The sequence below is a fragment of the Hemitrygon akajei genome, chromosome 11 (genome assembly GCF_048418815.1).
Source record: "Hemitrygon akajei chromosome 11, sHemAka1.3, whole genome shotgun sequence".
NCBI lineage: Eukaryota > Metazoa > Chordata > Chondrichthyes > Myliobatiformes > Dasyatidae > Hemitrygon > Hemitrygon akajei.
The window spans coordinates 13,790,105-13,816,199 of NC_133134.1; the positions used below are offsets into that span (position 1 = coordinate 13,790,105).

The 26,095-nt window shown below is 41.2% G+C and overlaps 1 protein-coding gene across 1 annotated transcript in view; it reads right to left on the reverse strand.

Moving 5' to 3' along the window:
* cacna1ha (calcium channel, voltage-dependent, T type, alpha 1H subunit a) overlaps positions 1-26,095 on the reverse strand; it is a 333,897-nt gene that overhangs the window by 32,804 nt on the left and 274,998 nt on the right. Inside the window, exon 26 of the mRNA XM_073060243.1 lies at positions 9,335-9,468. Within this exon, the coding sequence (XP_072916344.1) occupies positions 9,335-9,468 (134 nt within the window). The remainder of the gene's footprint in view (positions 1-9,334; positions 9,469-26,095) is intronic.

A 26,095-nucleotide genomic window follows, 5' to 3' on the forward strand; every position in this document is an offset into this window, starting at 1 on the left:
TAGGTGGTACTTGTTAGCTTTGCCAGGCAGTCTGTCTAGGAGAAGGAAAACGCCGATACTCAACCTACAGCCCTGCGGCCACTACAGTCATTGCAGCTTGCTGTGCCATTGTGGAACGTCCCCGGCCTAATGAGTGTAATCGGTCCACGCGCACTGATCCTCACTATAAACCTGCGTAGCGCAGGAGTGAAGAAATGTCCAACAATCGATGGGGTTTTCCCTCCTGATCTTCGCAAGTGAAAAAGCAGCCATCATCATCATATACTTCACCTAATACTTTATTTTCCCTATATTTATTTATCATGTATTTCATTCAACTGCTAGCATAAAGTTAGCAAATTTCAAAACATACACCAGTGATATTAAACCTGATTTTGATTACATCATTATGTAATAATATAAACATTATAAATTGAGTGTTGCAAAAAGTAAACAGAAGGTGTTATGCATTAGCTTTCCTTGCTAGCGTTATACAAAATATCATTGGGGCATTTCCGTCTGTTTCGCCTGGGTAGGAAGCATGTTCTGGGGGCAGCACCAACATGGAAGTTTGGCAGAAAGTCACATATTCATTGAAGAACCAGCTTAACTTCCTTTCTGCTAAAACTGGTAAGGTTCTGATATGAGCCATGCATCCTCCAGAATGAAACATTCTGCTAATTAGACCAAAAGACATAGGAGCAGAATTAGGCTATTCCACTCATCGAGTCTGCTCTACCATTCCATCATGGCTAATTTATCATCTCTCTCAACCCCATTCTCCTGCCTTCTTTCTATATCCTCGGATGTCCATTCTAATCAAGAACCTATCAGCCTCTGCTTTAAATATACTCAATGACTTGGTCTCCACAGGCATTTGTGGCAATGAATTCCACAGATTCATCACGCTCTGGCTAAAGAAATTCCTCCTCATTTCCACTCTAAAGAGATGTCCTAATCTGAAGCAGTGCCCTCTGCTCTTACACTTTCCTACTATTGAACGCACCCTCTCCATGTCCACTCTATCAGGGCCTTTCATTATTTGGTAGGTTTCAATTAGATGCCCTCTCTTTTTTTATAAACTCTAGCAAGTACAGGCCCAGAGTCATCAAACAGTCCTCACACATTAGCCCTTTCATTCCCAGAAAGGAAACTTTCTCTGAAACTTCCTCTGGACCCTCTCCTATGCCAGCACATGCTTTCTTAGCTACGGGGCATAAAACTGCTCACAATACTCCAGGTGAGGTCTGGCCAGTGCTTCAGCATTGTATCCTTGGTTTTATATTCTAAACTCTTTTATCTTAATTCTGTCAGAATGATCTGAAAAAGCTTTATAAAACCGTGAGGAGGATAGATGGAGTATTTTCCCAGGGCAGGAGAATCTAGAAGTAGAGGGCACAAGTTTAAACTGAGAGGGAAGAAATTAAAGGAGGTCAGAGGATTTGGGCGGTTGGTGCAACACTATTACAGCTTGGGGCATTGGAGTTTGGAATTCAATTCCGGTGTCCTCTCCAAGGAATCTCTGTACACTTGTCCCGTGGAATGCATGGGCTTTCTCCAGGTGTTCTGGTTTCCTCCCACAGACCAAAGATTTGCCGGGTAGGTTAAATAGTCATCGTAAATTATCCCGTGATTAGGTTAGGGTTAAATTGCGGGTAGCTGGAGCACTGCAGCTTGAAGGGGCGGAGGGTCTACTCCACGCTGTATTGCTAGATAAAATAAAATGAAGGTTATCCACACAAAGAGTGGTGTCTATCTGGGACGAGCTGGCAGAGGACAGGTACAATTACAATATTTCTATGGCTCTTGAATAGTTGCCTACATAAGAAGACTGGGAAATGGGATTAGTGTAGATAGGCATCACAGTCAGCATGGATGAGATCTTTCAAAAGGGCCTGGTTTAAAGTTCAAAGTCAATTGATTATCAAACCATGAACATGTGACCATATTCCACACTGATATGCATTTTCTCGCAGGCATTTACAGTAGAACAAAGAAATACAACAGAATCAATGGAAAACTACACACAAACAAATACTGAGAAGCAACCAACGTGCAAAAGGCGGCAATCAGTGACAACATACAGAGGTGAGCATTAGAATCCAGGGTGTAGTGATGTATAGATAAAAATGTGGGGGGACATTAGAGGGAAAATTAGTGTGAGAATGCAAGTTGGCACAGACTCACCGGGCACTCTCTTTACTGTAACAAAGGAGTGAACCAAAAAAATGTCACTATCAGTTTCCAGAATGGTAACAGAGGATAACTCGCTCTCCAGTCCAAAGATGCATCACTGAAGTCTCATTGAGTAGGAATGTCAATTGGGCCTCAAATTAAACACAGCTCTGGCTTTCCAATGGGAAGTGAGCGGACACTGTTCACTAATTAAATAGGGTATGTTACAGATCAGTACACAGGGATACGGCACCAAGATGTATGGTTGGACCAACGCCACTGTGGAGGCTCCGCTGTGCAGGATCAAAAGAGGCTGAGGAGAGTTCTAGATTCAGCCAGCTCCATCAGAGGCACAAGTCTCCCCACCATTGAGGACAACAGACAATAGACAATAGGTGCAGGAGTAGGCCATTCTGCCCTTCAAGCCAGCACCGCCATTCAATGTGATCATGGCTGATCATCCACAATCAGTACCCCGTTCCTGCCCTCTCCCCATACCCCTTGACTCTGCTATCTTTAAGAGCTCTATCTAACTCTTTCTTGAAAGCATCCAGAGAATTGGCCTCCACTGCCTTCTGAGGCAGAGCATTCCATAAATCCACAACTCTCTGGGTGAAAAAGTTTTTCCTGGACTCCGTTCTAAATGGCCTACCCCTTATTCTAAAACTGTGGCCTCTGGTTCTGGACTCCCCCAACATCGGGAACATGTTTCTTGCCTCTAGTGTGTCCAATCCCTTAATAATCTTATATGTTTCAATCAGATCCCCTCTCATCCTTCTAAATTCCAGTGTATACAAGCCCAGTCACTCCAATCTTTTAACATATGACAGTCCCGCCATCCCGGGAATCAATCTCGTGAACCTACGCTGCACTCCCTCTTCTTCAAAAGGTGATGCATCCATCGTTAAGGACTTTCTCATGAAGGACAAGCCCTTTTCTCTTTACTATCATCAGTGGGGTAGGTAGTGGAGCCTGAAGACCGTCACTTAATGTTTTAGGGACAGCTTCTTCCCCTCTGCCACCAGATTTCTGAATGATCCATGAACACTACCTCACTATTCCTCATTTGCACTGTTTATTATATTTCTTACTCTAACTGATATAATTTATTATGTATTATACTATACTGCTCCAAAAATAACACAATTCATGGCATTTGTCATTGATAATAAACCTGAGTCAGACTCTGAGCTTAGAGTGAAGGTGCATTGCCCTTTGAAAGTGACAACACAAGTGAACATGGCGGTAAAGAAGGCAAGTGGCATGAGTGCTTTCATTATTGATTTATTTATCGAGATACCGTGCGGAATAGGCACTCCTGGCCTCTCAAGCCATGCCACCCAACCATCAGCCGATTTAATCCTAGTCTAATCACAGACCAATTAATCTACCAACTGTGGGAGGAAACCGGAGCATCTGGAGGAAACCCACACAATCACAGGGAGAACATACAAATCCCTTATAGGCAGGAGCGGGAATTGAACCCAGATCGCCTGTACTGCAAAGTGTTGTGCTAACCATGAAGCTACCGGGTACCGAATATGAATGGTGGCTAGTCATGGCGCAGCTCTGTAGAGCTTTGTTTAGTCACATTTAGGTCACTGTGTGCAGCTCGACTCACTGCATTTCAAGGCTTTGGGAAGGATACAGAAAAGAGGGTCACCAGGATGTGGCCTGGTTTCCAAATAAGGGCAACACGGCAGCGTGGCAGTTAAACGATTGTTTTATTGTGTCAGTGATCACCAGTCAATTCCTGCTGCTGTCTGTACGGAGTTTGTACATTCTCCCGGTGGATTTCCTTCAGGTGCTCCAGGAAGATGTACGGTTCGGGCTAGTGAGTTGTCAGTATGCTGCTCTGGCGCCAGAAGTGTGGCGATCATTGTGAGCTGTCCCAGCACAATCCTTAGATTGTGTTGGTCGTTGACGCAAAATGACATACTTCACTGTAAGTTTTGAGGTACATGTGAAAAATAAAACTAATCTTCTCTTTATTAGCCATAGGAAAAGGCTGGACAAACTCGCAGCAATGGAGGCTGAGAGGCAACATCATAGAGATGTATAAACATTACGAGAGGTATCAATAGGGTAAGTAGCCAGTCCATTCCCTGGGGTGAAAATGTCAAATGCAAGACAGTATAACTTTAATACAGTGGGGGAAAGGTTGAAGGAGTTACAAGTGAGACAAGTTTATTTACACAGAGAATGGCAGATACCTGGAATGCATTGCCAGGGAGGTAGTAGAAGCAGATACACACAGAAACATTTAGGAGGCATTTAGACAGACACACAGACAGGCAAGGAGTGCAGGAAGAATGGATGTGTGCAGACAAATGGGATTTGCTAGAAAATGTCTGCAATCTTGATAAAAATGTTGTAATATTTATGATCAATGTATTTTATTTTCTTGTGAATGCTGTTGTGTGCGTGTGACGTTGCACACGTAAATGTTTCACTGCACACACATGTACTTGTGGGGCAGCTTGGTGGCATAGCAGTTAGTGTAAAGTTTTACAGTGCCAGCAAGCGGGGTTCAAGTTCCGCCATTGTCTGTGAGGAGTTTGAACATTCTCCTCATGACCGCGTGCATCTCCTCCAGGAGCTCCGGTTTATTTCATTCATTAATTCATTCTTTTGGTTAAAGATACCGTGTAGTATTGGGTTTTCCAGCCCCTTGTGCCGCACTACCCAGCAACCCTCGAATTAACCCTAGACTGATCAAAGGGTTGACTGGTCAGTGTGGGAGAAAGCCCATACGTTCCATGGGGCACACACAAAATGCTGGAGGAGTTCAGCAGGCCAGGCAGCGCCTACAGAAAAAGTACAGTCGATGTTTCGGGTTGAAGAGTCCTTCCGAAGGATCTCAGCCCGAAATGTCAACTGTACTTTTTTCCATAGATGCTGCCTGGCCTGCTGAGTTCCTCCAGCATTTTGTGTGTGTTGCTTGGATTTCCAGCATCTTCAGATTTTCTCTTGTGTGACAGGGCTAAAGACTCCTTACAGATGACGTCGGGATTGAACTCTGAACTCCAATGCCCTGAGCTATAACAGCATCATGCTAACTGCCATGCTACTGTGGCTCCCACATTCCAAAACACATATGGTTAGGGCCAGGCTTGGTCAGTTATGGTCGTGTTATGTTGGTGCTGGAAGTGTGATGACACTTGCAATCTACCTCCAGCCCACCCTCAGCCTGTGATGGTCATTAATGCAAACGGCATATTTCACTCTATGTTTTGATGTTTCCATGTACACGTGACAAATAAAGCTAATCTTTATCAAGATCTTTAAATGACAATAAACTTTACTTTGACCTAGAATGGCATCATGGCCTGCATAGATGTGATAGGCCAAATGGTTTGTACCCATGTTGTATTGTGATGCCAGATGTGGCACCAATGTGTCACTCAGTAACTCCTGGTCTTCATACTCAGCGATGGAACTTGCATATAAATTTGAGTCTTATTAAAATTTCAGCACATGAAAGCTGGCACTTTCTACAATTGTTAGCTCCATATGGCAAAACTTGCCCCATAACATTCTGCAGGAACCACATTTAAACCCACACTCTAATCTAAATTTTGGCATTTTTACATGGGAAAATATTCCTTTAAATTTCGAATGTTGAGAAGCAGATGGTTTGTCTATAACTGGGAATTGAATGACTTTTTGTGTACAGAATAAGTGAAACAATACATATAGTACTGTGCAAGAGGCTGAGCCACATACTGTATTTAGCTAGAGTGTCTAAGACCTTTGCACAGTACAGTGTTTGTCAACGTGGAATGGAGAGCGAGTTTGTGAAGCTGGTGGAGCAAAGGATTTGGGAATGGCGAGGGTGGAGCACCGCGGAAGGGATGAGGGACAGGTGGCAGAGAAGGAGTGCTGGGGCTGCTGGGGCACAGAAGCAGACACACCCAGCCCTGAGACACCAGGGAAGGTCGTTCGGTTCCAAACAATTGGTTTATGGATCATTATAGAATGCCTCTCTGGTGCTTCCTGCTCCCTCCCCTCTCCCTTTCCCTTTTTCCCAACCATGATTCCCTTCTCCCTTCCCCCTTCCCACTCTCAGTCCACAATAGAGACCCTTATCAGAATCAGGTTTATCATCACTCACATATGCCATGAAATTTGTTTTTTTTTGCAGCAGCAATACAGTACAATACATAAAATTACTACAGTACTGTGCAAGTGTCTTAGGCATCCTAGCTATATCTTTGTGCCTAGCACTTTTGCACAGCACTGTATTTTATTTCATTTATTCTGTATACAGAAAGCCATTCAATTCCCAGATATAGAGAGATATTAGATGTTTCTCAACATGAGAAATAGAATGGGATGTATTTTCTTTTAAGACTGCTGTAACTCAGAACAGAGAACAAGTTTAAATGTAGTTCCTGCTGAATGTTATGGATATTTCTGTGAAGCTGGTCATTGCAAACATGTTCTTACATCTCTCTCCTTTATTCCTGCTGTTTCTACCTACTGCTCAGTGCTTCCTTTGTTCAATAATTTTTCCATACTGACATGCAATTTTCTTTTTCTTTTGCAAGACTGCACTGTAAAGTGGGAAATTTTATTCGGAGCAACCTCTGCAGATTTTAATCAAGGATACAGCTCAGTAATTGACCTTTCCGAACAAACGAGCCAGTGCGGCTCAGTTACACCCGTGTGACCTACTAACCCGTACGTCTTTAGAATATGGGAGGAAATCAGAGGAAGTGTACGCGGTCACAGGGAGAAGGTACAAACTCCTTACAAACCGTGGCTGAATTCAACCTGGGTCGCTGGCATTGTAATAGCATTATGCTGACTGATATTATTACATACAGTATGATATTATTATAGCTGTTGTGTAATGTAATTTTTATTTGGTAGTTAGGATATATTATAGAACATATAATATTATTATAGCTGTTGTGTAATGTAATTTTTATTTGGTAGTTAGGATATATTATAGAACATGTAATATGATTACAGCTGTTGTGTAATGTAATTTTTATTTGGTAGTTAGGATATATTATAGAACATGTAATATGATTACAGCTGTTGTGTAATGTAATTTTTATTTGGTAGTTAGGATATATTATAGAACATATAATATTATTATAGCTGTTGTGTAATGTAATTTTTATTTGGTAGTTAGGATATATTATAGAACAAATAATATTATTATAGCTGTTGTGTAATGTAATTTTTATTTGGTAGTTAGGATATATTATAGAACATATAATATTATTATAGCTATTGGGTAATGTAAGTTTTATCTGATAGTTAGAATATATACTGTATATAATCAATATTAAATCATATTTAAGTTATCCAACAATGTTCTGAAAGATCGGAAGGCCAAGTGGTGGTGTCCATAGGCAACCCTTACTACATATCCATTCTCTTGTTCTCTCCCTCCTGATTTTGTTCTTTCCCTGTGATGTTTCAGTCCTGCCAAAATCTTTCTCTGCCCTCTCCTGAGCACACTTATGAGGAGCGCTGCCTCATGAAAGGAACCTGCATCATCAAGGATCTCCACCATCCAGACTAGGCTCTCCTCTCGCTGCTGTCATTGGGGAGGAGGTACATGTCCCACACTACCAGGTTTAGGAACAATTATTTCCCTTCAACCATCAGGCTCTTGAGCCAGCATGGATAACTTCAATCTCCTCAACAGTGAACTGATTCCACAACCTACAGGCACACTTTCAATGACTGGTTACTCAATGGATTCAGTCATTGCACAATTTGTCTTATTTTGCATATTGGTTGTTCATCAGTCTTTGTTTATGTATAGAATTCATAAATCTTATTGTATTTCTTTATTCTCCTGTAAATGGCTGCAAGAAAATGAATTTCAAGATAGCATATAACATATACGTATGTACATTGATAATAAATCTACTTTGACTTTGACTTCAGTTCTTCTTTTGAACTAATTGCTCAGAGCTTCTTCTTGTGTTACTCATTTCCCGCTGTGCTCAGTTATCCTGTACTAAAGTAACACACAGAATTCTAGAGAAATTCATCAGGTCAGGCAGCATCTATGGAAAAGAGTAAAAAATGGACATTTCAGGCCAAGTCCATTCTTCAGTCTTCAAAGGCTGTTCCCTCTGATCTTAGACTTTCCCACCATAGGAAACATCCTCTCCACATCCACTCTGTTGAGGCTTTCCATTATTCAATAGGTCACCCCTCATTCTTCCGAATTCTAGTGAGTACAGGTGCAAAGCCATCAAACATTCTACATATGACAAGCCTTTCAATCCAAGAATCATTTTTGTGAACTTCCTTTGAATCCGTTCCAATGTCAACACATCTTTTCTTAGATAAGTGGCCCAAATCTGCTTATAATATTGCAAGTGAAGCCTCATCAGTGCTTCATAAAGCCGCAACATTATATCCTTGCCTTTATATTCTAGTCCTCTTGAAATGAATGAAAAACATCACATTTGCTTTCCTCAGCACAGACACAACCTGCAAATTAACCTTCAGGGACTCCCAAGTCTCTTTGCATCTCAGCTTTGTGAATTTTCTCTCCATTTAGATAGAAAATAGTCTACCCTTTGATTCCTTCTACCAAAGTGTATGATCACACACTTCCCAACACTGTATTCCATCTGCCACTTCTTTGCCCATTCTCCTAATCTGTCTAAGTCCTTCTGTAGCCTCTCTGCTTCCTCAAAACTGCCTGCCCCTCACCTATCTTTGTATCGTACTCAAACTTTGCAACAAAGCTATCAATTCTGCTATCCAAATCATTGATGTATAACGTAAAAAGAAGGAGTCCCAACACAGACCCCTGTGGAACACCACAAGTCAGCCGACCAGAAAAGTCTTCTTTTATAGTAAATTAGGCTAAAGGCTTGAGTTGTCATCTGCCAGTGTTGTTGGCATAGTGCAAATCTTGAGTGAAACTCTATAATTGAACCATACCAATGGCAGCCAATTATGGTAGCAGGCATCACCTGATTCCCATCCACAGATAGCACAGAAAATGTCACAGGCTTTTTCTTTTCCCTGCTTATTACCCTTTATAACATGCACAATTGCTCGGAATAATGGGTAATGCGGAACATGCAGACTGCAAGGAGATAAATAAGTAGACTTAATTACCAAAATGTTTCAACCATTAAAAAGAAAGTTCCAGTACAAACAGGAAGCCTTTAAAAGACATAAGAGATAATGGTACCTCTTGCAATCCGTAGTACTCTCATAATGCGAATGATCGTGGGGTTTATCGGGAGGGAGGCATTAATTTCTATTTCTTCCAGGGTTATTCCCATTATAGAGAGAAGTACAATAGCCAAATCCAGTTGATTCCACCTGAAAAAAATATATAAAGATCATAGATAATATACTGAATGCCAGAAATAATTAACAGGTCAGGCAGTATCTCCAGAGAAAAAAATTAGGGCTGACTTTTCAAGTCAGTGTCCTGTCTTCGGAATTTGGGCAAATTACAATAAGAACAAAGTGGGAATGAACAAATAAAACAGAGAAATGTGTGACGTACACTCACTGGTCACCTATACACCAGGTCGTTAATGCAAATTACTAATCGGCCAATCATGTGGCAGCAACTCAATGCAAAGGAGCAGACATTGTCAAGAGGTTCGGTTGTTCAGACCAAACATCAGAACGGGGAAGAAATGTGATCGAAGTGACTTTAACCATGGATTGATTGTTGGTGCAGGTGGGGTAGCTTAAGTATCTCAAAAACTGCTAATCTGGCGTTTCACGCACAACAGTATCTCGAGCTCACAGGAACTTGTGTGAGAAACAAAATACTGCCAGTGAGCAGTTGCTCTGTGGGCAAAAATGCTTTGTTAATGAGAGAGGTCAGAGGAGAATGGCCAGACTGGTTCAAGCTGGATAGAAGGCAACGGTAACTCAACTAACCACACATTACAACAGTGGTGTGCAGACGAGCATCTCTGAAAATACAACACATCAAATCTTGAAGTGGATGGGCTACAGCAGCAGAAAGCCACACACATGCACAGAGTGGCCACTTTATTAGGTACAGGAGGCATCTAATAAAGTAAGCAACAAATGCATATTGAAGCGTAATTAATGCTAATCTCATACAGCAGTATGCCACGGTAGTGTAATGGTTTGTCAGTGCCAGCAATCCCTGTTCAATTCCACCACTGTCTGTAAAGAGTTTGTACGTTCTCCCCATGACTTCATTGGGGTCCTCTGGTTCTCTGGTTTCCACATTCCAAAAAACGTACAGGCTAGTAGGTTAATTGCTCACATGGGTGTAATTGGGCAACACGGGTTTGTGGGATGTATTCTCGTGCTGTATCATAATTGCATCAATGTGTTGGGCCCAGGATAGGTCCTCCAGATGCTGACACCCAGGAACTGGAAGCTCTTCACCCTTTCCACTGCTGATCCCTCAATGGGGACAAGTGTGTGTACTCCTGACCTGATTAATAGGAATTGGTTTATTGTTACTACATGTAATGAGATACAGTGAAAAGACTTGGCTTTCCATTCAGACAGATCATATACGTACATCACGATAGTAAAAATGGAAAAACAGAATGAAGATAGAGTGTTCAGAGAGAATGCAGTGCAAGAAGGCAAGTAATATGCAAAGGTCATGGCGAAGTAGACTGGGAGATCGAGTTAATCTTTTGATGTACAAGAGGTCCATTTAAGAGTTATTGAAGAGTTGGACAAAAACCATCCTTAAGCGTGGGTGTACCTCTTGCACCTTCTGCCTGATGCGAGAAAAGAGAAAGTGACCATGGTTGGAGGGATCCTACTTTCCTGAGAAAGCCGGAAGTGTAGACACATTCAATGGAGGGGAAGCAAATTTGCATGATGAACAGGGCTGTGTTCTCAGCTTTCTGCAGTTTCTCGTGACCTTGGGTAGAGCATTTGCCAATACAGGCAGTGATGCAAGCGAGTAGAATGCTTTCTATTAGTCAATCTGTAACAATTGGTAAGAGTCATTAGGACATGCTGAATTTCCTTAGCCTTATGTACTTAGTGGCCACTTTACTAGGTATCTCCCATACCTAATAAAATGTCCTGTGAGTGTATGTTTGTGGTCTTCTGTTGCTGTAACCCATCCACTTTAAGGTTTGATGTGTTGTGTATTAAGAAATACTCCTCTGCACACCACTTTTGCAACGTGTGGTTATGTGAGATACTATTGCCTTCTTGCTGGCTTGAACCAATCTGGCCATTCTCCTTTGACCTCTCCAAGGTGTTCTCCCCCCTCCCCTTAGAACTGCCGCTCACTTTTCTTTTTGCACCATTCACTGTAAACTCTAGAGACTGTTATGTGTGAAAAATCCCATATCAACAGTTCCTGAGATATTCAAACCACCCCATCTGGCACCAACATTCCACAGTCAGGGTCACTTTGATCACGTTTCTTCCCCATTCTGATGCTTGGTCTGAACAACAACTGAACCTCTTGACCATGTCTGCATAATCTTTTGCATTGAGTTGCTACCCCATGATTGGCTGATTAGATATTTGCATTAATGAGTAGGCATACAGATGGACCTAATAGTGGCCAATGAGTGTTTATTGATGAAAGGTTTAATGCCCCTGCCAGAGGTCATTTACATGTCCACTGAGGTTGAGAAACCTGCTGCCCATTAGAACAGGAGCATAGTGTTGAGCTTGAGGTCCTGGTCTTCAAATACTCTTTGACTGTGAATTTCATCATTGATGTCTGCCTTTGCTGAGCTGGGCTGGCAATATATCCACATTTTCCAGAGTCTTCAAAGTAAATTTATTATCAAAGTACAATAATGTCACCTCTGTGCAACAGGAGAACACACTTCATAGTACAATAGTCCCTGTTTTATTATTTTGTACATTATTGTTAATTAAATCTGTACACTGCTAAGTGTATTAAAATGTTGCTGCTGTAACAAAAGAGTTTCCCACTTGGGCACCCAGAGATTCAGTTTCTTGCAGGCATACTCAGTAAATCCAAGAAACACAATAGAAGAAACACAATAGAATCAATGCACCCAACATGATGGACAAAGACCATGGTGTAAAAGACAACAAATTGTGGAACTATGAAGAAAAAAAAAAATCAATAATATTGAGAACATGAGATGAGGAGCTCTTCAAAGTGAGTCCATAAGTTGTGGGAACAGTTCAGTGATGGGGCAAGTGACACTGAGTGAAGTTATCCCCTCTGGTTCAGGAGCCTGATGGTTAAAGGGTAATAACTGTTGTTGAACCTGGTAGTGTGGGCCCTGAGGCTCCCATACCTTCTCTCCGATGGCAGCATTGAGAAGAGAACATGGCCTGGGCCATGCAGAAACTTGATGATAAATGCTACTTTCCTACAACAGCACTCCATGTGTCTGTGCTCAGTGGGAGATGTTTGTCACAGGGATAAATAGATGGAGGACCTTTATTCTATAGATGCAAAGTTTAACCACTGGTTTCTTGTATAGTGAACAAGTCACTGAAGATCTGCAGCTTGGCTTGCAAAGGTGCACAGACATAAATATTGTCTCCTGGCTGCATTCCCATAGCTGAGGTTGGAATGTCCTTAATTACTGAATGGAAGTAACAAAGTGAATGGTTCTTCATCCATCTAGTACATTAGCTCCAAACCAGTGGGAAGCTTGTTGAAGGAGGAGTCCAATATTTTCATGAGGAAGATTTAGAAATGGTTTGGAGCAATGAGGCATGTCTAATTGACTAGAGTCTGAACTGGGATTGGATCTCTAGTGCACCCACTGAGATGTTAATGGCTGGCGATTGATCTTCCAGTGACAAAGCTGATTTTGTCGATATTGATCAGCGAGAGATACTCCAATATACAGCAAGCTGTCCTCCCTCAGAGAACACGGCTGGGTAATGACATGGTGCATCTGCATAGCTGCTTCCCCTACCAATTTTTATCAGAGGGGGTCCATTGTAAGGCTAACAGAGTCTTGGATGGCATTAACCATCAGCATTAGATGAGGGCAACTGTGGGACGTGAAGAGAGATGGAAAGACCATAAGACAATAAGAACATAAGATGTAGGACAGAATTAGGCCATTTGGCCCATCAAGTCTGTTCTGCCATTCCGTCATGGCTGATCCATTTCCCTCTCACTCCCAGTCTCCTTCCTTCACCCATAACCCTACATAACCTGACTAATCAAGAATCTGTCAACCTCTGCCTTAAATATACCCAAAAACCTGACCTCCACAGCTGCCTGTGGCAATGAATTCCACAGACTCACCTTTCCCCGGCTAAAGAAATTCCTCCTCATCTCCATTCTACAAACGTTTGTAAATGGATGCCCCTCTTTTCTGAGGCTGCGTCCTTTGGTCCTAGAAAGAGAGCAAGTGCAGGAGGGAGGATAGCTGGAGAGAGTAAGAAGTGTGGACGAAGGTGTCTCAGGATGAATCCACCATCGCGGCCATGCCCTCTCCATTTTGATGCCAGGACTTAGAGAGCCTGAAGACCCACACCTCAACAACAACTTCTTCCCCACTGGTTATTGAACTAAACCGAAAGAAAAGAACACTGGCCCAGACTTCATTTTCCTCAGCTTGCGCTAATGTTATTATGTAACACACAACATGCCAGATGAACTCAGCAGGTGAAGAAACATCCCACTGTGTTCTTCCAGCAGACTGTGTATATAGCTCCACATTCCAGCATCTGCAGGCTCTTGTGCTTTCCCTAATGTCGTTATGTTTATTTATGTGCTGTCATACAAGTTATGCATAATTTATGTTAATTTACATTGATGTAATTTATGCTTGTCATGTTATAATGTACTATGCTGCTGCTGCAAAAAGTTAATTTTCATGGCATGTATACCATTGTCGTATGCTCTTACATGAACTTAAACTTGAGAGACTGAACAAGGCAAGGAAAAAGGATCAGTACTTAAAATGCAAGGGATTGCAACCTATCCTTCGTGCTCCTGTCTACATAAATGGTGTTGCGTATTAAAGTATTGAATGCTTCATGTTCCTAGGAGTGAACATCACTGATAGCCTGTCCTGATCCAACCATGTAGAAGTCACAGTCAAGAAAGTTCACCATCAACTATACTTTCTCAGAAAGTTAAAGAAAGTTGGCCTAGCCCTATCACCGTGGCCCAATTGTTAATGATACATAGAACAATCAGATCTGAATGCATCGTGGCTTGTTTTGGCAATTGCTTTGCCCGACTGCAAAAAAATGCAAAGAGATGTGGATGCTGCTTAGCACATCACAGAAACCAGCTTACTATCTATATCTATATCTTATCTATACTGCTCGCTTCCTCAGGCAGGAGATACAAAAGTTTGAAAGCTTGTGCACCAACCAGCTAAAAGACAGATTCTACCCTGCTGTTTGAAGACCACTGAATAGCTCCCTGGTATGATAAGATGTACACTTGACCTCACAATCTCCCTTGATATGATCTTGCACATTATTGTTTCCCTGCACTTCACTTCCTCTGTAGCTGTTACACTTTATTCTGCATTCTTATTGCTTTACATTGCTCTACCTTAATACACTGTGTAATGATTTGATCTGCAGGCAGGACAAGCTTTTCACTGTAAATGGTACCTGCAGCAATAATAATAAAATTAATGTGCTTCTGTAACACACTGAATGTAGAATAACTCAGTGCATTATGCATAGAACTTAGCAAGAGCACCTAAGAAATACTCTATGTTGAAATACTGTAAATATCCTAAAATTCCCAGTCAACTTTTCTGTAACTTTAAATGGGAGAAACATAAGCCTTGGGTCTTGACAGAAACAATATTGTACCATTTTGAGAGAGTTTTGAATTAACTAAGCAGTTGTTATTGAGAGTGTTTATAATTATAATGGGCTTATAATTACATTGGGCAGTGAAACTGTGGAATTCATTGCCACAGACGCATTGCCACAAAGGTCTGTGGAGGCCAAATCATTGGGTATACTTAAAACAGAGGTTCATAGGTTTTTGATTAGTAAGAGCATTAAAGGTTATGGGGAGAAGGCAGGAGAATGGGGTTAAAAGGGATAATATATCAGCTATGATAGCAGGGCAGAACAGACTCGATGGGCCAAATAACCAAATTCTGCTCCTGGGTCTTATGTTCTTCAGTTATTCATTCATTATGTGCTGTCTCGTATGACGTGGGTGAGCATGGTCTTTCATCTGTCAAGTTCTACTATGCTCTTCAAAACTTTTACCTGTCCATCTCTTTATGTAACTCATGAATATACGCTATCAACAGCAACTTTTTCTTCCATCAGTTTTTCCCATCACTGCAAGATGTCTTATGGTCTTAATTATCCAGGGAATATTTGAAAGAATGAACCTCTTAGTCACAGAATAATAACTTCTGATTATCTGATATATTTTCTTTGGGTATACCCTTTCTATTAAACAGTTCCATCATTGCAATTCAAAGCATTAAATCTAATTTAATTCTAATTTTAAAATATCCCACAGTCTCGCTCTTAAACGTTAAATAGCACAGATATACTGCTCATTGATATAGAATATATGGAAACAAAACCAAATGTGGAAATAGCTTTTAGAAAATGGATATTATACTCAAGTTATTATATACGAGATTTATTGTCACTATTAACAATGAATAATGTTATGCTAAGCTGCTATACGATGTTGCAAAAAAGCTAGTGCCATACGATGCTGACTGAAAGTGGAAAGTAAAAATGCTCAGAGTTGGTTTCTAAAAGTATTCATCTTTGCACAGTTAATGTGTATGCGTTTCTAGGTACATTTTTAATTAATCCTGTCACTACTGAGTTGACTCCTCCAATAGGACCACAACCTTGTTGTGGTTTAGAGGCCTGCATGCCTCATTGACCTAGAGAGCTATGTTAGCTGGAGTTAGGGACTTATGTTTTGGCTCTTGGTGGGGTCACCCATGCAAAATAGGTCAAAGACTAGGAGTGGTTCACCAGTCCTCCAATTTCAGGGGTTCAGCTCAAGGCTGGAAATCCTGACTGGTAAAAACAAAATTAGTACAGAAACAGCAATGAAGAATCTTTCTACTGAGTGCAATGGTATTCCTGAGTCTCCACCCAGGACTTGCATGACTGACAGAAGTGGAAACTGAGAAGAAGCTACTGGTATGATGAAGGAAGCCCTGAACACACCCAGAGATGAAGGACTTTTGTTGCTACCCTGAATGCTAGTGGCGTAACAGGCAGCAAATAAGGATTGAGTTGAATAGAAAATCATTAGAAGAACTAGGGAGTCTAAGTGTAGGATTCCTTAAAGATTAACTTGCAGGTTGAATTGATAGTGAGGAAGGCAAATACAATGTTAGCCATCCCGCAATTTAATCCTAGCCTACTCACAGGACAATTTACAATGACCTATTAACCTACAAACTGGTCTGTCCTTGCACTGTAGGAGGAAACCAGAGCACCCGGAGGAAACCCACGAGGTCACGGGGTGAATGTACAAACTCCTTACAGACAGTGGCAGAATTGAACCTGGGTCAGTGTAAAGCATTGTGCTAACGATGGGACCATCATTCTGCTCCAGGTTGAGATATTATATGTCGATACTGATTACGGCACCTTTAAGTTCCCTTACATTAATTATTGCATCCAATGACTAAGCAATAGAGTGGCAATGTTTCTGGAGAGTATATGAATTCTCTGTATGTTGATATTCAAAACCATTTATTAACTCATGGGAAGCAGTTAAGAATTAATTGCAGTGGTGTATCTACAGAAAAGTATCGGCCAGATGGGATAATGGGATGGATTTCATTGCTGCAGGGGTTCCTAACACTTTTTACACCATGGACCAATACTATTAAGCAAGGGACAGACAAGAAAAAAACCTACAGATGCTGGAAATCCAATCAACACACACAAAATGATAGAAGAATTCAGCAGGCAAGGCAGCATCTATAGAAAAAAGTACAGTCGACATTTTGAGCCAAAATCCTTTGCAAGCAAGGGGTTCCTGGATCTCAGGTTGGGAACCCCTGCATGCATATTAGTAAACCACCCAGGTTTCTGCAGCTGTATCTAGTAGCTGTGGTTAGCATTACAGAGACTGATTTTAATTTAAATTGGTTTCATAAATTCCACAGTTACATTTGGGCCAAATCTTACTGTGGAAGGGCATTTAAGTGATATTGGCATTAGAAAAGCAATTTTATGTATCTGTCATTTCAAACAACTTTTTGCAGATTGGGGGATCATGTTGAGGGCAATGTCACGCCTGGAGAGGGTAATGCTGACAATGTATTACCTTAGCCAATCAGATTTAGAGAGCTTTACAGCCACTCATTTCATAAATCAAATTATTCAGTCCAGGAGTTGGAATGCTATGCTGAAGAAAAAAGAATTTCAGGATGTATATTGTATACATTTCTCTGACATTAAATGTACCTATTGAAGTTGTATAAGATGTTGCTGAGGACTAATTGGGAGTATTGTGTGCATTCTGGTCCCCTACCTACAGGAAAGGTGGTATCAATAAAATTGAAAAAGTGCACAGAAAAGTCACAAGATGTTGCCAGGTCTTGAGGATCTGAGTTATAAGGAAAGGTTGAGTACATTTGGACATTATGTCCCGGAGTGCAGCAGAATAAGGGGAGAATTGATAGGTTTATACAAAATTAGGAGGGGTATAGATAGGATAAATTCCACAGACAAGAGAAAATCTACAGATGCTGGAAATCAAAGCAACACACACAAAATGCTAGAAGAACTCAGCAGACCAGGTAGCATCTACGGAAAAGAGTAAACAGTCGATGTTTCAGGCTGAGACCCTTCATCAGGACTGGACAGAAGAGATGAGAAGTCAGCGTAAGAAGGTGGGGGGAGGGGAGGAAGTATATGATAGTAGCAGAAGGTGAAGTTGGGAGTGGGGGAAAGGTGAAGTAAAGAGCCGGGAAGTCAATTGGTGAAAGAGATAAAGGGATGGAGCAGAGGGGAGGACAGAAGACCATGGAAGAAAGGGAAGGGGGAGGAGCAGCAGAGGGAGGTGACGGGCAGGTAGGGAGATAAGATGAGAGAGGGAAATGGGAATGGAGAATGGTGAAGGAGATGGAGGGCAGGGCAATTACCAGAAGTTCAAGAAATCAATGTTCACTCAGGTTTGAAGCTACCCAGACAGAATATAAGGTGTTGCTCCTCCAACCTGAGTGTGGCCTTATCACAGCAGTAGACAACTGATATGCTGGAATGGGAATGGAAATGGGTGGCCACTAGGAGATCCAGCACTTTCTGGCGGGTGGAGTGTAGGTGCTTGGTAAAGCATTTTCCCAATCTACGTCAGGTCTCACCAATATAGAGGAGGCCATACCGGGAGCACCAGATACAGTAGCTGACCCCAACAGCTCACAGGTGAAGTGTTACCTCGCCTGGAAGGGCTGTTACCAGGTAGCCATGTTCCACTGAGGTTGGGTGAGTCTACAACTAGAGGCTGTGGGTTAATGGTGAAAGATGGAATATTAAAGCGGATCCTGAGGGGGAAGGTTTTCACTCGGAGGGTGGTGCAACTGTGGAACAAGCTGCCGACGGAAGTAGTGGACATGTGTTCAATTTCAACATTTAAGAGATTTTTGGATAAATACATTGACGGGTGGGTATGGTCCAGGTGCAGGTCAAAATGGGAGCGGGTAGAATAACAGTCTGGCACAGACTAGATGGGCTGAAGGGCCTGTTTGTGTGTTGTAGTGCTCTATGACCATGGCAATGGCACAAACAGAAAAGATCAAAGGTTGATGAGGCTGAATTAAAAGACATGAATTAGAGTCAGATCAAACTAAAGAAAATGGGAGAAGAATAAAATAGATGAAGTCAGCAAAAAAGAGGTGCAAAAAACTGTAGCATTTACAATTATATATATATCTTTTCAGTACCTCTCACTGCCCAAAGGAATGAGACTAGTTAACATTGTTCCTTTTCTTTGTCAGAGGATTTAATTGGCAATCCATTAATGATAACTAAATGATTAATAAAGGTACATATGCTCTGAATTACCAGCTGCCTGCAGCAAGCTTAATAGAAAATTAACATGCAATTCCCACAAATTCTTAAAAATAATGAAGGATAAGAGCTAAGAATTAAGTACCCCTCCTCCTTCCCTTTCTTCCATTATTCATTGTCCTCTCTTATCAGATTCCTTCTTCTTTAGCCCCTTTCATCTTCCACCTATCCCCTCCCAGCTTCTTACTTTATGCCCCCCTTCCCCCAGACATCCCACAGACTCGCTCACCTGGTTTCACCCATCACCTGCCAGCTTGTACACCTTGCCCTTCCCCCCCCCCACCCTTCCTTTTCTGCCCTGACAAACGGTCTCAGCCTGAAACGTAGACCGCTCATTTCCTTTCAAAGATTCTCCCTGACCTGCTGAGGTCCTCCAGCACTTTGTGTATGCTGCTCTAGATTTCCAACATCTGCAGAACCTCCTGTGGCTAAGAACTGAAGAGGTTTGGAACAAAGAATTTGCAAGAGGCATACAGGGATCAGTAAGTGCTGCAAGTTCGTAATTTCCCCTAGCAGAGAGAATTTGATGAACATTTTACAAATAATAAGTGTTCAATGTTAAATAATTATAATCTGAAGAAGGGTTGGTCAAGCAATTTTGTTTCTTTTATGCTATAAAGGCCCTTTAAATTATTATGGAATCACCACCACATTTTGATATTAGCACAAACTGCCATTTCAATACTCTTTCCTCTCTTGACAAAAGAAATGTCTCTTCATTAAATTGAACATTTGATTTAGATTTTGACAGCTCACAGAAGTACTTGCAATCTTCACCCTTCTGTGTGCATGGGCAATGCTTTATCTAAGTTACTAGAAAAGACAGCTTGTGTGTCACATAAGCACTTAACCATTGAATACACATACAACACACTGGAGGAACTCAGCAGAAAACAAAGGGTCTCGGCCCGAAACGTTGACTGTTCGTTTCCATGGATGCTGCCCGACCTGCTGAGTTCCTCCAGCATATTGTACGTGTTGCTTTGACCACAGCATCTGCAGTGCACTTTGTGTTAACCATTGAATATCTCTTCGCTGTACTTCTGGTGGAAATCTGGTGTACGCCTGGAGGAGATCTGTTCAAGAGGGAGCTGCGTTACGTGAGAGTGACATCCGCTGTACCCCAGAGAACAAATGGCAGCTGTGAGAGACTGAAAAACCAAAAGACCCGACCAATAACCACAATCCCCACTTACTCTTGCCCAATCTGGCCCTGAATATGTATGCCCCACATTGGCACCCAAACCAACTGAAGACCCACCAACAGATGACTCCTTAGGAAAACATCATACTCGACTCGAGAGACTGCACTACTATGACTTCTGCTGAGAGTGTCAGCCTGACTTTTTCATCCCCTTGCAAGGGCTCTGACTTCAGATAGAATTGGCGCAAATTTCAAGGCAGTAGGGTCCTATTACTTGACTACATGTAAGATGCAAACAAGGTTGAAAGAGCACAGAGAAAACTTACAAGGATGCTGCTGGGTCTGAAGGATCTTAATTATAAGGAAATATTGAATAGCTTAGACTTTATTGTTTTGAATGTAGAAGGTTGAGAGGAGATTTTATAGGGGTATACAATATTATGAAGGGTATAAATAGGGTAAATGCAAGCAGAGTTTTCTCCACTGAGGTTGGATGGGACTACAACTAAAAGTCATAGGTTAAAAGGTGAAAAGTTCAAGGGGAACACATGGGGAAAACTTCTTCACTCAAAGGGTTTCGAGAGTGTGGAGTGAGCTGTCAGCGCAAGTGGTGCATGCGAGCTCAATTTCAATGCTTAAGAGAGGTTTGGATTGGTACATGGGTGGGAGGGGTATGGAGGGTTATGGCCCTACTGCAGGTCAATGGGAGTAGGGAGTTTAAATGGATTGGCACGGACTAGATGGCCCGAATGTACTTTTCTATGACTCTAAGACTCTATGTCTAATTGAGTAACACTCACAGGTTATTCATGTTCGGTTTGTGCTCTATGTGACAATGGCATTATGTAAGCCATGAAATGACTGTAAGAATGTTTATTAAAGTACATAAACCTGCACCTCACAGTTTATGTCAACCTGTCAATCTTCAGGCCATGCCACTCAGGGAACTGTGCTCATAGTATTTTTGACTGTATGTGCTGGATCGTAACTATATAAGATCGTAAGATATAGGAGAAGTAGGCCATTCAGCCCATCGAGTTTGTTCCATCATTCAATCATGGCTGATCTAATTCTTCCAGTCATCTCCATTCCCATACCTTCTCCCCATACTCTTTGATGCCCCGGCTAATCGAGAACCTATCTATCTCTGCCTTAAATGCACCCAATGACTTGGCCTCCACAGCCACTCGTGACCCTCTGACTAATTTCTCCACATCTCTGTTCTAAATGGACATCCTCGTGCCCTCTTGTCCTAGACTCGCCTACCATGGAAGTAACTTTTCCATCTCTAATCTGTTCAGGCCTTTTAACATTAGGAATGTTTCTATGAGATACCCCCTCATTCTCCTGAATTCCAGGGAATACAGCCCAAGAGCTACCAGATGTTCTTCATACGGTAACCCTTTCATTCCTGGAATCATTCTTGTGAATCTCCTCTGAAACCTCTCCAATGTCACTATATCCTTTCTAAAATAAGGAGCCCAAAATTGCACACAATTCTCCAAGTGTGGTCTCACAAGTACCTTACAGAGCCTCAACATCACATCCCTGCTCTTATATTCTATACCTCTAGAAATGAATGCCAACATTGCATTTGCCTTCTTCACAACCGACTCAACCTGGAGGTTAACCTTTCGGGTGTCCTGCACAAGGACTCCCAAGTCCCTTTGCATCTCTGCATTTTGAATTCTCTCTCCAACTAAAAAATAGTCTACCCGTTTATTTCATCCATCAAAGTGCATGACCATACACTTCCCCACATTTTATTTCCTTTGCCACTTCTTTGCCCATTCTCCTAAACTATTTAAGTCTCTCTTTAGGCTCTGTTTCCTCAACACTATCCACTCCTCCACCTATCTTTGTATCATTAGAAAATTTAGCCACAAATCCATTAATCCCATAGTCCAAATCATTGACATACATCGTAAAAAGCAGCGGTCCCAACACCGACCGCTGTGGAACTCCACTGGTAACCGGCAGCCAGCCAGAAAAGGATCCCTTTATTCTCACTCTCTGCCAGTCAACCAATGCTCCACTCATGCTAGTAACTCCCCTGTAATTCTACGGGCTCTTATCTTGCTAAGCAGCCTCATGTTTGGCACCTTGTCAAAGGCCTTCTGAAAATCCAAGTACACCATATCTACTACATCTCCTTTGTTTACCCTGCTTGTAATTTCCTCAAAAAATTGCAGTAGGTTAGTCAGGCAGGACTTTCCTTTCAGGAAACGATGCTGGCTTTGGCCTATCTTGTCATGTGCCTCCAGGTATTCTGTAAACTCATCCCTAAATATTGATTCCAACAATTTCCCAACTACTAATGTCAGGCTAACAGGTCTATAGTTTCCTTTCTGCTGCCTCCCACCTTTTTTAAATAGCGGAGTAACATTTGCAATTTACCTGTCATATGGTACAATGCCAGAACCTATCAATTCTTGAAAGATCATTGTTAATGCCTCCACAATCTCTCCAGCTACTTCCTTGAGTATCCGAGGATGCATTCCATCAGGTCCAGGAGATTTATCCATCTTTAAAACATTAAGCTTCCTGAGCACCTTCTCAGCTGTAATTTTCACTGCATATACTTCACTTCCCTGACACTCTTGAATGTCTGGTACACTGCAGATTTCTTCCACTGTGAAGACTGATGCAAAATATGCATTCAATACCTCTGCCACCTCTGCATCTCTCATTACAATATCTCCAGTGGCATTTTCTATATCTCCCCTCAACTCTCTTTTACCCTTTTTATACTTAAAAAAGCGATGTGTGTGTATGAATTCCGGTCAAGATGACTCCAGCGTACAATGCTCCCTTGGTCGACATCTTCCAGACAGCTCATGAAAATGTCTTTTTCCTTCTTTTAAATCTGATTTTCACCTTAAATCTGTTTCTGGGTCTGTTAGAGCCCATGATTTACTGTTTGGAGATCATTTGAGTGATCCAGCGCTTGGATGTCTCTGAGAAGATTCCAGGAATCAAGCGCGTACTCGGTTGGCTTTGATGTGAACAAGCCAATATTCGACTCTATTTCACTGGTTAAAGCATCCATTAATTAAAGTGTCAAGGAAGATTGAGACATCGAGGCAAAGGTTGAAGGTGAGCGGGATTTAGCGCTGAATGCCTTCTTTTTGATCGCTGCCAGAGGAGTCTGTGTGCGGCCTATCACTGTGTGGCTCGCTGTGGCAGGCACGTACTCTACTTTGCCCTCTCTTTCAATGAATGTCAGTGATATCGTAGGTTGGTATTATGGTTCTGCGTTTATGGATTGGACGATTGCATTTATGGACTGTGGCATTTTTCAAGCATGCTTTTTATATTCTGTGTTTTCATCACTCCCATTCCTTGTCAGTTTTGTTGTTTGAGAGGAGGGTACTTGGGGGTTTGTGTTCTGCTAGATTTTCGTGTGGGGAAGGGGTTGTTTTTTGGGGGTCGATGTTCCCGTTTCATTCTGTGCTGGGAATTTTGGGGTTGATAATCAGAATGCCGTGCTTTTCTGTGCGCCGGGGGGGGGGGAGGGGGGTTTGTGTTTGATGTTTTTCTCTGAATGGCTTTTGTGATCTTTCTTTGTTTCATGGCTATCTGGAGAAGACAAATTTCAGAGTTGTATATGGATATTTGTTTTCTTAATAAATAAACCTTTAAACCATTGAATATACTGTATGTTTTGAAACTTGTCCCCAGAGGAAAGATGCTTTGTTTAGCTGTATACATATCTATGGTTGAATGACAATAACCTTCAAATTGAACTTGATATATAAATATCAATATCCTTTCAAAGAAATTTCCTTTCAAAGAAGCATCAATTAGACTGTAAAGTTAACTCTTAAGTTCCATGCTCCTGTCCCCTTTTCCAAACTATTCTTTGATTCATGTCACATTTCCTTTTACTCTACATCTCCTGCCTCTAATGCAGGGTTCCCCACCTGGGCTCATGGACCCCCAAGGCACCATGGCATAAAAAAGGTTTGGCAACTCCTGCTCTCATGTAATTAAGCCTAAGTCCATTTATACAAGATCCATTGCAAATAATTTCCATTGTTATGCACATTTCCTCTGCAAGGAAATTGCCAAGACACATCAAGCTCAGTCATGCTGCCTGCTACCAAATAATATTCTTCCATTAGCATTATATTTAATTAAAATATTTATCTTCTATTAGCATTATATTTAATTAAAATATTTATCTTCTATTATCATTGCTGTTAATCAAGCAGCCTCTAATAGTTCTGCTAGTAGAATCTAATATTTCTAATAGTTTTATATAGAACTATAAAATAGTTTTATATTAAAACTAATAGTTCTAATAGTTTTATATACTCCATTATATAACAGCTAAACTTACCACAAATATACTGAACCTCTAACTTATTTTGAAATTATATATAGTTTTTCATTCTTTGTAGTTGTTGAATGTTGTTGTTTTTGTTGCATGTCACGCCAACACACCACAGCAAATTCCTAATACATGTAAATGTGTATGGCAAATTAAAGTAATTCTTAACCTTCAGATTCAAGAGATAGTATTTTGAGAGTTCCCACTATTTCTTCCTTAGGGACACATTTTGTAAAAAAGTGTTTTCCTTTAGTATATTGATGCTTGTTTGTTTTTTAATTTCCTTTAGCCAAGTGACATGTACATAAAATTCTATTGTCAATCATAATATCATTAAGTCAACCATTTTAGGATTCATCTCCCTTTTCATATTATTTGCTCGAGCAGCCACCTGTGCAAAAGGTTTTTAGTACTTCTTTCCTTCAAATTGACAATTTTCTTTTCATTTCTAACTCTCTGCTCCCTTTTTGTTGTCACTGTTGTTAAATTACTTACTTTTAATATATTTTAGAAGTCTTTCTTTCCACTTATCTCTCCTTATCTGTTCAATTCCTTCTCAATTGTACAGTGCTTAGATGTTTCTGTTCCCAATTTTTGTTCATCTTGCAGCCAGATTCATATTAATCCATGTAAAACGTAGTGGAACAGGAGTTCAAGATAAAATGACAGAATTCCAGAAAAGTGTGAAGTGATTCATTATGAAAGGACAAACTTGAAGGTTGAATATGGAGTTATCAACAGGAATCTTAACATTAATGAGGAACAGAGGGTTCTTGGAGTCCACATCATCAGACAGATCACTAAATTGAACTGAACTAAACTGAATACTCCTAGACTGTTTCAGTGACTCTGTGATTTGTGTCTTTCGCTTATTTTTGCCATTTGTGCGATTTGTCCTTTTTTTTTGTACATTGGGTGCTTGATGTTTTTTTAGAATCGGTTCTATGGTCTTTCTTTGTTTTGCGGGAAGATGAATCTCAGGATTGTACATTGCACATATACTTTGATAATAAATGTATTTTGATCCCTCAAAGCTGCAGCACAATTTGATAGGGTGGTTAAGAAGGCGTATGGTGCGTTGGTCTTCATTAGTCATGGGGCTGAGATCAAAAGCCACAAGGTAATATTGCAGCTCTGTAAAATTTTAACTGGAGCAATATGTTCAGTTCTGGTCGCCTCATTAAAGGAAAGGTGAGGAAGCTTTGGGGAGATTTACTAGGATACTGTTTGGATTAGAGAGCATAGCGTAGGAGGCTAGGTTGAGCGAGTTAAGGATTTTGTCTTTGGAGCGAAGAGGTGACTTGAAGTGTTGTAAAGGAGACTGAGAGGCATAATTAGAGTGGACAGACAGAAACGTTTTTCCAAAGGCGGACATAGTAAATACAAAGGGGAATAACTTTACGTTGTTTTGAGGAATGTATGAAGGGGATGTTAGAAGTAAGATTTTTACATAGAGCAGTGGTTGCATGCAATGCACCGCCAAAGGTGTTGGTGGAGACAGATACACAAGG